Below are 16,718 nucleotides of genomic sequence, written 5' to 3'. Positions count from 1 at the left end.
TTTTGTGTAACACACTCATACCTTTCTCATTCAGTTGTCACCGCTTTAAGCCCAGTGATGGCTTGATAGAGTTGTATGAGGGTATCTAGCAATACCTTATCCTTAGAAAAATTCCATATTTTTACAAATAACCCCTACTCTGTGGGGGCTGTAATTGTTCTATTGTAATAAAGGTGTTGAGTTACTGACTTCCCCTGTAAGCAGTTGTTTCCTTCCTCCCTGTCTGCTTAAACCCTGTGCTCTTTTAAAATTTTTGCCTGTTTCCTGATCCTGAACCCAGATTTATTTCCATAAAAATGTATTTCCATAAGGCAAACAGATGGAATCTATGAGAGATTTTTCAGATCCCTATTATACATCGCTAGATGTTTATTTTCACATAATTTAGAGATTGGGAGGATCTGTCAGAGAAGAATCTGAGGTCCATAAAGATTAAGCAGCTTGTCCAGGGTCACAGAACTTGAGTTGCAGAAACAGCTAATGTTCAGTATTGCATGAGGAATACAAAGATATGGGTAAAGCCAACTGACTTCCTACATTGTTACCTTGATGAGGCACAGAACATAGGGAGTATCACCCTAAAGCCTCACAGATGCAATTTTCAATGTGCCCAGGGGGAGGGCAGCTTTGAAAGATGATTCCCTCAGTAACCAAGGTCATAAGAAACATACTTTTCATAACTGCCTAAACTTTTTTAAAAAAATGTAACTGCCAAGCCAACTAGATGTTTGTGTTTTTTAGTTTGCAGGGTCTCGCCCTTGTATCTGTATCTATAGAAGTAAAATCATGATCAGGACGTTGCTTGGTGATTATGGAGCCCAGAGCAGGTAGCGGTGGAGCACTGAGGAAGGACAGCCTGAAGGACAAATACAGTTCCATTCTAGGGCACACTTGTCACCTGGTTAGTATATTTCTGTTGTGAGTTAATGCACTTTCTTCTGTGGACATTGCTGGAGACATACAACTTGTGTTTGCTTATCCAGCCTCCCTTCCCTCTGCTCTGCTCACCCCACCCCACCCATCTGCTTCACCTTGCTCAGGACCACCCTACTGCCTATTGAGACATTGCTTCTTCGGCTGTGTTACTATTATCAGTGTTAACCTTGCATTCACTTATCAAATATTTATTGAACCTGTACTCTATGCTGGGCAGTGTTGCAGGTGTGGAGGACAGGGCATGGAACACAATGGGTGCAGGGTCTTTAGTGAACTTACATAACAGAGGGGGAGACAGATAATACACAATTAAACAAATAAATGAACAGTGTAATTTCTACGGTTGGCAGTGAAAACCTGGGAGTACTACTTGCCTTCTCTCTATAGGATAAATTTTTCTTTGATCTCTTCCATTCACTCTCTCACTCCTCACATTCATTTATTCAAGTGATTAAAAGAAAACAACACTTTATTGAGGCATGATTGACATACAAAAGGCTGAACATATTTAATATATATAACTTGACGAGCTTTGGAGATAAGTATACACTTGTAAAACCATCACCCTAATCTATGCCATAAACATATTCATCACCTCCAAAAGAAGACTTTTTGCATGTCCTTCTGCCTTTGCTAGGTTCTGGATAAAGAACATGATTAGAAATGGTCTGTACTCACATGGTGCTCGACTAACAATCTGTTAACCATTCAGTTGCATTCAGTATGATTGGTGACACAGTGGAGGGGTGTAGGAGACAGGAACAGGTGATTGACTACAGGTGAAGTGGGCTGGGAATTATAGTCTGAGGCAGCAAAAGCAAGGAGGCATGATGGGCCTGGGAACTGCTGGTAGCTGAGTAGAATTTGAGCTAAGGTAGGGCAGGATTTGAGAATGGAGACCTTGGTTTGCATAGAAATTTTTACTATAAAGAATGAGGAACCTTTGAATAGTTTTAAACATTCAAGGAATAGATCTTTAGTTTTGTCATCTAAAAAGATAACTGGCAGTTAAAATGATGGAAACGTTGGAGAGAACAACACCCAAGGCAGCCTGAGTTGTTCTTTTTCTCATCTTCATCTTCATCCATAGCAGGCCAGAATTTTTCTTCTTCTATCATTACCACCACAATATAATTAAGTCATATCTTATTCTTATATTTAGGTTCTAAAGTCAGCACATTAAGTAAAACTTGTATAGAGTTCATAAAGTCCTTGAGAATTCCCTTAGGAAGGCATAGCTTTGGAGATCAACTCTCTCGTTAAGACCAATCTAGTATGTGTGTTTTTTTCAGGATTGGAATAGATTGCTGCTTCTTTGCTTTGGCACCAGAAGAAATAATTTCTTTTGTATTTCGGGGTCATGCTGTATGCAGTATGAGGGAGCAGCAGGTTCATGATCTCTGGGTCTCACTCCTACAACAGAGCACATGAGCACTGTTGCCTGAATGACTTAAACTATTGCAACTGTGTTTGTGCGCTCTCTTGTGCAGCTGTTTTATATTTGCAAAGCATATGTAGTTCAATTTGAGCCAGTTTAAATACACTTATAACACAACTGCTGTAATTGCGATACCAACTTTCAGTGTTTTCTGTATGTCAGATGATGCAAAGTACATTTATCATCTCATTTAATCTTTAACAAACATTTGAGATAATTGGAATTTATCCTCATTGAACAAATAAAACTTGCTATTAGATACATACTATTTTCAAGTTCACTGGTAATTAAATGATTAAAACCCTGATCTATTCTGCTTCAATCTCATATTCTTAAAAGCTCAGTTTCAATTAGAAAGCCATTGCATTAACCTAGTCAAAAAAATATAAGAAACTTAAACATCATAGTAGCAGAGTTGTATAGAAACAAGATTCCAAAGAGATGAAGGGAGAGAATTAATAACTACTGTCTTTAAGAAGCCTTTAGGTAGTTAGTAGTTGTCCAGGAACATGAACAAATATTTCAAAAAGGAAGAAACACAAATGCCTAATAAATGAGAAAAAAGTTTTATATAACTGGCAGTCAAAGAAATACATAAAATATTCTTTTATTACATTGGGAAAGATTTCCTGAATGGTTATATTTTGGATTGGCGCCCTTATATATGTCAGATAACAATGTAACTTCAGATCACAGTGTAAATTGATATAACTTTTTGGGAAACAATGTAGTAATATGTATTATTTGAATTAGAGAACATTTTGTTGCAAGGAATAAAAGAATCCCACTATAACTCAAGAGAAAAGGGGGATATATAGAAACAATAAAAAAGGGTCTCTAGGAGCCAAGGGACAGTAAGTTCATCCAGGCCTCACAGGAGCCTGGAACCAGGACAACTTCATGTCCTTCAGACCGCCCTCTTCTGCATCTCTGTGTGGATGGCAAAAAAACATGGCTACCACAAATCTCAGTTATACCAGTTCTTAGTACCAGTGCATAGCAGAAACAGAAGTTCCAATTACTGATTCCTTGGAGCTAGACTCTGATGGGCTAAGCTTTGGTCAGCACTTACCCTTGGTCCCATCAAATGTGACCATGGAACACAAGGTCACTTGACTTAACTACCTACTCAGAATGTCCTGTGAAACAGGAACTCTTTGAAAGGGGAATAATTAAAACAAGGAAATAGAAGAACACACTTGCTCCATGTGTCGGTAGAGCTAAAGATGTTTATGTCCTTTGATCTCACAGTTCCAGTTTTAGAAATCTACCAGTAGTAAGTTATTAAGTGATCACAAATGATTTATCACATCACATCAGGTGCTCTAGTGGGAATGGGAAGAAATGGGAAACCACTGACATGTTCAACAACAGGAAAATGGCTAAATGAATTATGATCTGTTCATGAGATTGTAAATTATGCAAATATTAAAAACATGTTCTCAAAATATATAGGAAGATGCTTACAATGAAATGTATATACATGTTGTATGTATGCTGTACTAGGTTACATTTTATATAATACATAGAAAAATACTAGAGGTAATTACATCAAACATTATTACTAGATTTTAGAATCACTTTTTTTGTCTTTATAATTTTTCTATAGATTTTAAATGATTAACAAAAGCCACATAGTAATTTTATTTATTTACTTATTTATCAAAATTTATAGATTTATTTTTGGCTGCGTTGGGTCTTCGTTGCTGTACGTGCACTTTCTCTAGTTGCAGAGAGTGGGGGCTACTCTTCATTGTGGTGCGTGGACTTCTCATTGCAGTGGCTTCTCTTGTTGTGGGGCACGGGCTCTAGGCGTGCTGGCTTCAGTAGTTGTGGCTTGCGGGCTCTAGAGCGCAGGCTCAGTAGTTGTGGTTCGTGGGCTCTAGAGCGCAGTCTCAGTAGTTGTGGTGCATGGACTTAGTTGCTCCACGGCGTGTGGGATCTTCCCGGACCAGGGCTAGAACCCGTGTCCCCTGCATTGGCAGGCGGATTCTTAACCACTGCGCCACCAGGGAAGCCCATATAGTAATTTTATACTTATAAAAAATACTCAAAAAAGCAAATTACAATCTGGTAGGAAGGATAAACTTGTTCTAGGTAAAGTAATAGTAATAGTAACCAATACCAATAGTAACCAATAGTAACCAATAACTAGTATGTATTAGTGTTATAGATTGTGTAATAAAAAGTTAAGGATGGATTTCCTAATGTACTTTTTAAAAGTAGTATGGTCTATTCAAGAGCTATTTTCCTATCACTGGTGTTGTTCAAATAGTAATTAGACAAGATACTGTAGAAAAGCTTCATCTATCAGGTATGAAGAATTAGATGACTTCTAAAGTCCTTTTCAACCCCCATGTTCTGTTAGGAAAACAGAGTGCTTGTTTTAAAAAATTCAATTAGATGTTAGGGGAAGGTATACAAAGCAAGTAGCTTTTGTGAAAGAGATATGAAATTCTCATAGGAGATGCCAGAGTCTGTGGGATTAAGCAGGAGGAAATGAATTTCAGTCACATCTTGAAAAAGGTGATATGCAGGGATTGGATTATGTGATGGAAGTTCTTTTAACGTCTACAGTGATTGACACTAAGGCAGAATTACGATTCCACTGGCCATTTATGGATAAAGGAGAGTACTCAAGCTGACTTGACAAATGGGAGAACATTTTCCTTGTTCATCCTGTAGTGAGTGAAGTGGTATAAAACTTACACTTTAGAAAAAGAGAGCAAAGTCAAGCCAGTCTGCTTGTTTGTGGGCCTAACTGCATTCTAGAAAAAATACTTTAGGATTAGCCGCCATGATTTTTATCTTTTGGTGGTTATGTTAAATTATGGCAGTAATACATTAACAGCTATTCCATAAATTGAACCTGCTTGTTTAACTCTCAGACATTAAAAGTCTTTGAAATTACAAAGAACTGCACAGGAGCCAGACTTTTAATTTTACTGAGGTGTGTGTGTATGTGTTGTTGTTGTTGTCATCTTTTTGCCAAAGTAAAGTAATACTAAAGGTATATTCTTTCTGTTTATTACAAAAAGGCATAGCTCCTTAAAGAGTAAGTTGATCTCAGGGTTGAAACTTAGTTTAGCATTTTCTGTAAAGCTGATTCAAGAACTTACAGGCCTTACTTCATTAAGACTCACAGACATACAAAATGGAAATTAAACATCATTTGATTGGATTTTTAAATTAAAATGTGGCTTTTTAAAGCCACTGAGGAAATCAGTTTAATACCAAATTGTTTGATTTTATTAGATTATTATTAGAATACTAAAGTGTGCAAAATGGGTTAAGATTCAGATTTCATTCTATGAAAATGGAGATTGCCCCCCAGTTAAATATCATTGGAGAATCAGTCTGAGGATTTTACTCCTTAGGTGTGATAACTGAAAGTCAGAAGTACTTCAATTATTTTTTCCTACTCCTCGTTCTGTTTGAATATTCACTTGGTATAATTGTCCTGTTATTATACTGCCAAAATATATTTATTAGTAAATAATTATTTAAGCCAACTTTGCCATTAGTATCGATACATGGAAGTTTTCAATTATGTGATAGATGATGTGCTAGGTACCTTTAAATAAAAATGCTGGGGGGCTTCCCTGGTGGCGTAGTGGTTGAGAGTCCACCTGCCGATGCAGGGGACACGGGTTTGTGCCCCGGTCCGGGGAGATCCCACATGCTGCGGAACGGCTGGGCCTGTGAGCCATGGCCGCTGAGCCTGCGCGTCCGGAGCCTGGTCTCTTCAATGGGAGAAGCTGCAACAGTGAGAGGCCTGCGTACCGCAAAAAAAAAAAAAAAAAAAAAAAAAAAAAAGTGCTGGGGCAGGGACTTTCCTGGGCGTCCAGTGGTTAAGACTCCGTACTTCCACTGCAGGGGGCATGGGTTTGATCCCTGGTCAGGGAACTAAGATCCCACATGCCACGTGGCTTGGCCAAAGAAAAAAAAGCTGGGGCAGACCAACTCAGTCTCTCCCCCACCCCTTAGCATTACAAATTAATAAATTTTAATTCAGAAAGCACAGGTTACATGGTGAAATTTTTGTTTTAGATAATTTCCATTAGAAATGGTAAGCTATTGAAAATAATACAGGTAGCCTTTAATAAAAAGTAAACTAAGTTTAATATAATGAAAAAGCAGGTGGTTATGAAATACCCTGTGAATGTTAGGCAGAACTTTCTATGTTCCTTACTCACTCAACACAATTTGTAAAGAAATAATCTCTCTACAAGGAGGAGAAGCCTAACAGCAGGGAAAGAGCCCATTAAGTCTTCAGTGCACAGGGAATTTTGTGAATAACTGAGTTGGTTAGCATGGATTTCAGGTATTTTTCAGGACTGATGTCTATGACAAATGATCTAATTAACTAAATTATCTAAACATTAATTTGAAAGATGCTTTTAAATACACTATCATAAACTTCATTGTTCACAAATGGACTTTGTGTGGGGAGCTAATGAAGTCACTTTTCAATTTTTCAATATTTTTTAAAAATCACAGGAAACAGATACAATGAACCAGTGATTATCTCTACTATTGATCACAAGAAAGGCAATAGTTGTACCAAAAATCATTATTTTTTTTTAATTAAGGGATACAGTAAAATTCACCCTCTTTAGGGTACAATTCTGAGTTTTGACAATGCATACAGTTATATAACCACCACAACAATGCAGATAAGAAACGGTCCCATTACCTTTGAAAATTCTGTCATACCCTTTTGTAATCAGTCAGTTCTTCCAGCCCCCTGCAACCTGGGATCTATTTTCTGTCCCTGTGTGCTTGCCTTTTCCAGAATGTCATATGGAATCTTATATATGTAGCCTTTTACATTGGCTTCCTTCTAATGCCCATGCAAGTGTCCTTAGTTCATTTCTTGAGTGTTATGCCATTGTATGGAGGTACCACAGTTTGCTTATCCATTCACTGATTGAAGGTCATTTGGGTATTTTCTAGCTTTTGATAACTATGAATAAAACCTCTGTAAACATGCATGTACAGCTTTTTGTGTGAATGTAAGTATTCACTTCATTTGGGTAAGTACTTAGGAGTGTCATTCCTGGGTCATATGGAAATGCTTGTTTAACTTTATAAGAAAGTGCCATGGCTCCTATTGGGTAGCTTTAATTTAGTCACAAGTTTGTGGTAGATTCCAAATATAATTTCAGATTATCCACAGTGAACAATGAGAGTCAATGATATTTTATTTCTCACTTTACTTATCACTTCCTAGCTGCAAATCATATTTTGGTATTCACTATATAGATTCAAATGTGGATTCCATTATATCTTAATATATTGTGCAAAAGAGAATTGAATTTCTTAAAGGTTATCATTTTACTTGTGTTACTGGCCAAGATTTTTAACATCTTAAACCTAGTTTTCTCTTGTACAAAATGGTAATTATTATTCCTTATCTTACCTGTATTATTTATTCCTTTTGTAGGAAAGTGTTCTCTTCTGTAATATAGTGATAAATTATTACCTCACAGTGAGGATTTAAAGAAATGCTGCATGGAAAGTGCTTACCAGAGCACCAGGCACAAAGTAAATGTTAGCTATAAAAAAAAAAGAGGGTGGGGGGGTGTCCCTTGGTGTGGGAGCTCTTCTTGCCCTGCCCTAGACGGTGCCCCTGGGGCATCCAGGTCATCCCTCAGGTGCCTGAGGCTGACTAGTGGCGTCATTTCCTGTTCCCAGCGAGCCCCTCAGATCCCCACTGTGGTGGTACGTCCAGTGAGCAGCTTTCTTAGGGGTCAAGATGCCATGTGGCTGACAGGGTCTTGGTGCTCCAGCTGAGTGTCAGGCCTGAGGCCCAGGTGGGAGAGCCAAGTTCAGGACACTGGACCACCAGAGACCTCCTGGCCCCATGTAATATCAATTGGTGAGAGCTTTCGCAGAGATCTCCATCTCAACGCTAAGACCCAGCGCCACTCAATGACCAGCAAGCTCCAGTGCTGGACACCCCATGCCAAACAACTAGCAAGACAGGAACACAGCCCCACCCATTAGCAGAGAGGCTGCCTAAAATCATACTAAGTTCCAGGTACCCCAAAACACACCACAGGACGCGATCCTGCCCACCAGAAAGACAAAATCCAGCCTTATCCACCAGAACACAGGTACCAGTCACCTTCCCCAGGAAGCCTACACAACCCAGTGAACCAACCTTATCCGCTGGGGGCAGACACCAAAAGCAACGGGAACTATGAACCTGCAGCCTGTCAAAAGAAGACCCCAAACACAGTAAGTTAAGCAAAATGAGAAGACAGAGAAATATGCAGCAGATGAACAAGGTAAAAACTCACCAGACCAAATAAATGAAGAGGAAATAGTCTGCCTGAAAAAGAATTCAGAATAATGATAGTAAAGATGATCCAAATCTTGGAAATAGAATGGAGGAAATACAAGAAATGTTTAACAAGGACCTAGGAGAACTAAAGAGCAAACAAACAATGATGAACAACACAACAAATGAAATTAAAAACTCTCTAGAAAGAATCAATAGCAGAATAACTGAGGCAGAAGAACAGATAAGTGACCTGGAAGATAAAATAGTGCAAATAACTACTGCTGAGCAGAATAAAGAAAAAAGAATAAAAAGAATTGAGGACAGTCTCAGAGACCTCTGGGACAACATTAAATGCACCAACGTTCGAATTATAGGGGTCCCAGAAGAAGAAGAGAAAAAGAAAGGGACTGAGAAAATATTTGAAGGCATTATAGTTGAAAACTTCGGGAAAGGAAATAGTCAATCAAGTGCAGGAAGCACAGAGAGTCCCAACAGGATCAATCCAAGGAGAAACACGCGAAGACACATGTTAATCAAACTATCAAAAATTAAAAACAAAACATATTAAAAGCAGCAAGGGAAAAGCAACAAATAACATACAAGGGAATCCCCATAAGGTTAACAGCTGATCTTTCAGCAGAAACTCTGCAAGCCACATGGGAGTGGCAGGACATATTTAAAGTAATGAAAGGGAAAAAACCTACAACCAAGATTACCCAGCAAGGATCTCATTCAGATTCGACGGAGAAATTAAAACATTTACAGACAAGCAAAAGCTAAGAGAATTCAGCACCACCAAACCAGCTTTACAACAAATGCTAAAGGAACTTCTCTAGGCAGGAAACACAAGAGAAGGAAAAGACCTACAATCACAAACCCAAAACAATTAAGAAAATGGTAATAGGAACATACATATTGATAATTACCTTAAATGTAAATGGATTAAATGCTCCAACCGAAAGACATACACTGGCTAAATGGATACAAAAACAAGACCTATATATATGCTTTCTACTAGAGACCCACTTCAGACCTAGGGATACATATAGACTGAAAGTGAGGGGATGGAAAAACATATTCCATGCAAATGGAAATCAAAAGAAAGCTGGAGTAGTAATTCTCATATCAGACAAAATAGTAAAATAAAGACTATTACAAGAGACAAAGGACACTACATAATGATCAAGGGATCAATCCAAGAAGATATGACAATTGTAAATATTTATGCATCCAACATGGGAGCACCTCAGTACATAAGGCAAAAGGCTAATAGCCATAAAAGAGGAAATTGACAGTAACACAATAATAGTAGGGGATTTAACACCCCAATTTCACTGATGCATAGATCATCCAAAATGAAAATAATTAAGGAAACACAAGCTTTAAATGATACATTAAACAAGATGAACTTAATTGATGTTTATAGGACATTCCATCCAAAAGCAACAAAATACACTTTCCTCTCAAATGCTCATGAAACATTCTCCAGGATAGATCATATCTTGGGTCATAAATGAAGCCTTGGTAAAGTTAAGAAAATTGAAAATTGTATCAAGTATCTTTTCCGACCACAGTGCTATGAGACTAGATATCAATTACAGGAAGAAAACTGTGAAAAATTCAAACACATGGTGGCTAAATACTATGCTACTAAGTAACCAAGAGATCACTGAAGAAATAAAAGAGGAAACCAAAAAATACCTAGAGGGCTTCCCTGGTGGTGCTGTTGTTGAGAGTCCGCCTGCCGATGTAGGGGACACGGGTTCGTGCCCCGGTCTGGGAAGATCCCACATGCCGCGGAGCGGCTGGGCCCATGAGCTGTGGCCGCTGAGCTTGTGCGTCCGGAGCCTGTGCTCCGCAACGGGAGAGGCCACAACAGTGAGAGGCCTGCATACTGCAAAAAAAAAAAAAAAATACAACCTGGAAACAAATAACAATGAAAACATGATGGCCAAAACCCCATGGAATGCAGCAAAAGCAGTTCTAAGACGGAAGTTTATAGCAATACAAGTCTACCTCAAGAAACAAGAAGAATCTCAGATAACCTAACCTCACACCTAAAGCAATTAGAGAAAGAAGGAAAAACTCCCAAAGTTAGCAGAAGGAAAGAAATCATAAAGATCAGATCAGAAATAAATGAAGGAAATGATAGTAAAGATCAATAAAACTAAAAGCTGGTTCTTTGAGAAGATAAACAAAAATAATAAAACATTAGCCAGACTCATCAAAAAAAAAGGGAGAAGACTCAAATCAACAGAATTAGAAATGAAAAAGGAGAAGTAACAACTGACACTGCAGAAATACAAAGGATCATGAGAGATTACTAAAAACAACTATGTGACAATAAAATGGACAACCTGGAAGAAATGGACAAATTCTTAGAAAAGCACAACCTTCCAAGACTGAACCAGGAAGAAATAGAAAATATAAACAGACCAATCACAACCACTGAAATTGAAACTGTGATTAAAAATCTTCCAACAAACAAAAGCCCAGGACCAGATGGCTTCACAGGCTAATTCTATCAAACTTTTAGAGAAGAGCTAACACGTAGCCTTCTCAAACTCTTCCAAAATATACCAGAGGGAGGAACACTACCAAACTCATTCTGTGAAGCCACCATCACCCTGATATCAAAACCAAAGATGTTACAAAAAAAGAAAACTACAGGCCCATATCACTGATGAAAGTATGCAAAAATCCTCAACAAAATACTAGCAAACAGAATCCAACAGCACATTAAAAGGATCATGTGGGGTTTATCCCAGGAATGCAAGGATTCTTCAATATACACAGACCAGTTGATGTGATATACTACATTAACAAATTGAAGGATAAAAATCATATAATCTCATAAATGCAGAAAAAGCTTTTTACACTCATTTATGATAAAAACCCTCTAGAAAGTAGGCATAGAGGGAACTTACCTCAACATAATAAAGGCCATGTATGACAAACCCACAGCCAACATCATCCTCAATGGTGAAAAAATGAAACCATTTCCACTAAGATCAGGAACAAGACAAAGTTGCCCACTGTCACCACTGTTATTTAACATAGTTTTGGAAGTTTTAGCCATAGCAGTCAGAGAAGAAAAAGAAATAAAAGGAATCCAAATCGGAAAAGAAGAAAAACTCACTGTTTGCAGATGACGTGATACACTATATAGAGAGAGAATCCTAAAGATGCTACCAGAAAACTACTGGAACTAATCAATGAATTTGGTAAAGTAGCAGGATACAAAATTAATGCACAGAAATCTCTTGCATTCCTATACCCTAATGATGAAAATCTGAAAGAGAAATTAAGGAAACACTCCCATTTACCATTGCAACAAAAAGAATAAAATGCCTAGGAATAAATCTACCTAAGGAGCCAAAAGACCTGTATGCAGAAAACTATAAGACATTGATGAAAGAAATTAAAGATGATACCAACAGATGGAGAGATATACCATGATCTTCGATTGGAATAATAAACATTGTGATAATGACTATACTACCCAAAGCAATCTACAGATTCAATGCAATCCCTGTCAAACTGCCAATGTCATTTTTCACAGACCAGAACAAAAAATTTCACAATATTTATGGAAACATAAAAGATCCCAAATAGCCAAAGCAATCTTGAGAAAGAAAAACAGAGCTGGAGGAATCAGGCTCCCTGACTTCAGACTATACTACAAAGCTACAGTAATCAAGACAGTTTGGTACTGGCATCAAAACAAATGTGGATCAGTGGAACAGGGTAGAAACCCGAGAGATAAACCCACACTCATATGGTCACTTTATCTTTGATAAAGAAGGCAGGAATATACAGTGGAGAAGACACAGCCTCTTCAATAAGTGGTGCTGGGAAGACTGGACAGCTACATGTAAAGCATGAAATTAGAACACTCCCATACACTGTATACAAAAGTAAACTCAAAATGGATTAAAGACCTAAATGTAAGGCCAGACACTATAAAACTCTGAGAGGAAAACATAGGCAAAACACTATGACATGAATCACAGCAGGATCCTTTTTGGCCCACCTCCTAGAGAAATGGAAATAAAAACAAAAATAAACAAATGGCTCCTAATGAAACTTCAAAGCTTTTGCACAGCAAAGGCAACCATAAACAAGGTGAAAAGACAACCCTCAGAATGGCTGAAAATATTTGCAAATGAAGCAACTGACAAAGGATTAATCTCCAAAATATACAAGCAGCTCATGCAGCTCAATATCAAAAGAATGAAAAACCCAATCCAAAAATGGACAGAAGACCTAAATAGACATTTCTCCAAAGAAGATGTACAGATTGCCAACAAACACATGAAAGGATGTTCAACATCACTAATCGTTAGAGAAATGAAAATCAAAACTACAATGAGGTATGACATCACACCGGTCAGAATGGCTGTCATCAAAAAATCTACAAACAATAAATGCTGGAGAGGGTGTGGAGAAAAGGGAACCCTCTTGGACTGTTGGTGGGAATGTAAATTGATACAGTCACTATGGAGACTGTGGAGTATGAAGGTTCCTTAAAATACTAAAAATAGAACTACCATATGACACAGTAATCCCACTACTGGGCATATACCCTGAGAAAAGCATCATTCAAAAAGAGACATGTACCACAGTGTTCATTGCAAAACTATTTACAATAGCCAGGACATGGAAGCAACCTAAGTGTTCATTGACAGATGAATGGGTAAAGAAGATGTGGCACATGTATACAATGGAATATTACTCCGCCATAAAAAGAAACAAAATTGAGTTATTTGTATTGAGGTGGATGGACCTAGAATCTGTCATACAGAGTGAAGTAAGTCAGAAAGAGAGAAACAAATACTGTATGCTAACGCATATATATGGAATCTTAAAAAAAAAAATGGTTCTGAAAAACCTAGGGGCAGGACAGGAATAAAGACGCAGATGTAGGGAATGGACTTGAGGACACGGGGAGGGGGAAGGGTAAGCTGGGATGAAGTGAGAGAGTGGCATGGACATATACACACTACCAAATGTAAAATAGGTAGCTAGTGGGAAGCAGCCGTGTAGCACAGGGAGATCAGCTGAGTTCTTTGTGACCACCTAGAGGGGTGGGATAGGGAGGGTGGGAGGGAGATGCCAGAGGTGGGGGATATGGGGATATATGTTTTTGTATAGCTGATTCACTTTGTTATACAGCAGCAACTAAGACAACAATATTAAGCAATTATACTGTAATAAACATGTTAAAAAAAAAGGTATTTCTTTGGAAACCTAACCTGAGATTATAATTTAAACATTGCTATCAAAATTCGGGAAGCAGAGAATTGGTGCCTTTTTATGACAGGGAAACATTCTACTTTTTATGGTACTGAAACTTGCCCAGGCTAAGTGGTCTTTGGAATCAAATTTTAATAGTTTTCCTGTCACAGTGAATTTTAAACACTGGTGGAGTTCCTGACAGACATAAAGGACAATTCAGGTTTCTTCTCTTTCTTTGACTCCTTTTCTACATTTTCTAATTGTCTATACTTTTAAGATTAAAACCTATTCATGCCTAGTATGCAAATTTATTTTATTAAGAATTAAGTTGATAAGTCCATTTCCTAATATGCAGTTGGATGTTACTGTGTCTTATCTGAATGTATAATACATAGTCCCCAGTACCGTATCTTGAGTGTTGCCCCCCTGCCCTGACATTAAGCAATTCCTAAGCAGGTGCAATTGAGCTAGAGCTTCAGGCCACCAGTGAGTGCCCCAGTGGTTCTCCTTTATGGTCCCTGAAGTGCAGTCCCAGACCAGCAGTGTCAGCGTCACCTGGGAGCTTGTTAGAAGTGCAGATTCTGGGGTTGTACCACAGATTGGTTGAATTCAACTCCTGGGATGGGACCAGGCAGTGTGTGTTTTAAAATGCCATCCTGATGATCTGGTATGTGAGAACCACTGCATCTGGACACACTAAGGAGGGGTTTGGAGAGGCTACTTTCAACTGTGAGCGTGATGTCTATAGCACATTACTTCATTGTGATTGTAAACAATGCTCTGAAATAACATAAAATTTGACTTCCTTAGGAAATTTATGAGTAGTATTTATTCACTCTGCACTAAGATCAATGACCTATGGTAAAATGGAAAGTATTAAGTGGCACAAAAAGCATTTGAAATAATTTAAAATGACGTTTTAACATCTTAAGCCTGTGAATCCTGAATCTGTAACCTCTTTGGTCTAGAGCATGGACCCAGTTCAAGTGGAAACAAACTGTTTTCATGTTGGCTTTTTTAGAGCATTACTAATCGTTAAGGAATTACTCAGTTTATAAACTGTCCTATTCCCAAATGTATTTCTAGTGCATTTGTTGCTTCCATGGGCCTCCGTTGTTGTTTATTTTCTCTCCATCCTCATAAAGTTGGTCTCATGAAAAGCACTGCAGCAGCCCTCCTCTGGGGAGGTGTGGCATATTATGCATGAGGTTGTCTTTGAGCAGTTAAGGTCTAAGGAGGTCCTGAAGTAAGCAGTGCACCATCAGAGCTCCTGGCTAACCTGTAGGTCTCCAAGCTGTGAGAGGCTTTAGAGCCAGTAGTGAGATTTTATCACATGAACTAAAGAGTAAAGCCAAATATTTTCTTATCAAACCAAAGTAAACTAATTATCAGTATGTGTGAAATCATGTCCACTGATCAAGGTAAGTAGTTTCATTTTCTGGTGTATCTTTCTCGTTTTTGTTTTGTTTTTTTCACCCGGTTTCTGTGGGTCAATTTATAACAGCATGCTGAGGGACATGAAAGTTGCAGAGTTGGTTTTAAGTTAATAAGGTTCACATTATTTTTCAACTTTAATGTTAAAATATGTACTGTATTCATAGTTTCTGCTTCTTCCAGGAGGCTGTTTCTGGGTTTAGCGAAATACAAATTTAATAGTTCTGTTTCTCTGACTCATTCTTACTAACATAAGAAGTTTGAAAAGTTAGTCACTGATGGGAGAATACAGACAAAGAAAGCAAAAGTTTTTTCTTCCATTTCTGGTGTGAACAAAGCTAAGAAATGTTTACCACTAATCCTTTTCTAGTACTACTGCATGGAATACTGTTCTGTTCAAGCAAACACACACACACATCCCCACCATCCCAGTCTTCTTGTTTCAGCAAAGTTCAGAAGAGTGAATATTACTTGTTTTTCAATATAAGATAACATCGTAGAGACAGGCATGGATTTTTTGTTGTTGTTGTTAGTGGTATTAAGACACCGTTTTTTTCCTACAATATTCTAGAGAGTATATTAATGAGAAGTTGATTCTTTCAAAGAGGCATGAAATACTGTGTGGTAGAAATGTAATCATGTGACAGGAAATTTCTGCTAAAAATATTTTTTAAAACTGAAATGGGTTCATTTTGTGATGCTATTTTCCCATTGTTTGTGCATGGATATTAACCTTCCTGAGGAATGTCTACCCTGCTGTCTACACTGTTAATTAAATAAAATGAACTGAAACTTAGAACAGGCAAGTCTTCATAGTTACCAAGATTCTCTTCCTTGTGGTGTCACTGTTTCCTTCTTTTTGCCTGGGGGGCAGCGGACCGGGGGGACGGGAGTTGCACTGAGCTTGGAAGCCCAGGGGCGGGGCCAGTCACAGTACTGCAGCTGGGAAGCTGAGGCTCCCTCCCCCAGCTAGAAGGCCTTGACTGGCTCTGTTCCCAGGTTCCAGTAGTTGCTAGAGGTTGAGTAGCCCAGCCCATGTCTGCCTTGACTCCCTCCATTATCCAGGAAGAAGCCTCAGTTCCTTCGCAGGGGTTCTAAGTTCAAGGTTTGTGTGATCTCCCCAAGGTTTGTGTGTTGTGTGGTTTTTTTCGGTACGCGGACCTCACTGCTGTGGCCTCTCCAGTTGCGGAGCACAGGCTCCGGACGCGCAGGCCCAGCAGCCATGGCCCACGGGCCCAGCTGCCCCGCGGCAAGCGGGATCCTCCCGGACCGGGGCACGAACCCATGTCCCCTGCATCGGCAGGCGGACCCCCAACCACCGCGCCACCAGGGAAGCCCCTAAATATGAAACTTTTTTAAAAAGCTGCAAAAGGGATGAATTCA

The 16,718-nt window shown here is 38.6% G+C and overlaps 1 protein-coding gene across 11 annotated transcripts in view; it reads left to right on the top strand.

Moving 5' to 3' along the window:
* Nucleotides 1-16,718, top strand: part of FGD4 (FYVE, RhoGEF and PH domain containing 4) — a 211,515-nt gene that overhangs the window by 99,135 nt on the left and 95,662 nt on the right. For 2 of the 11 annotated variants that reach the window (XM_032644483.1, XM_032644481.1), the window contains one exon: nucleotides 742-901. The exons of 8 other annotated variants lie outside the window; for them this stretch is intronic. Coding sequence is in view for 1 of the 3 variants with exons in the window: in XM_032644477.1 (XP_032500368.1) it covers nucleotides 15,295-15,322 (28 nt within the window). In the remaining 2 variants the exon portion in view is untranslated. Of the gene's footprint in view, nucleotides 1-741; nucleotides 902-14,070; nucleotides 15,323-16,718 lie in introns of those variants that run through there. One more of the 11 variants, XM_032644477.1, reaches the window with a different exon arrangement.

Source organism: Phocoena sinus, chromosome 10 (assembly GCF_008692025.1).
Source record: "Phocoena sinus isolate mPhoSin1 chromosome 10, mPhoSin1.pri, whole genome shotgun sequence".
In the NCBI taxonomy this organism is placed as follows: domain Eukaryota; kingdom Metazoa; phylum Chordata; class Mammalia; order Artiodactyla; family Phocoenidae; genus Phocoena; species Phocoena sinus.
The sequence above is the reverse complement of the archived record's forward strand: the minus strand, read 5'-3'. Positions and strand labels throughout refer to the sequence as shown.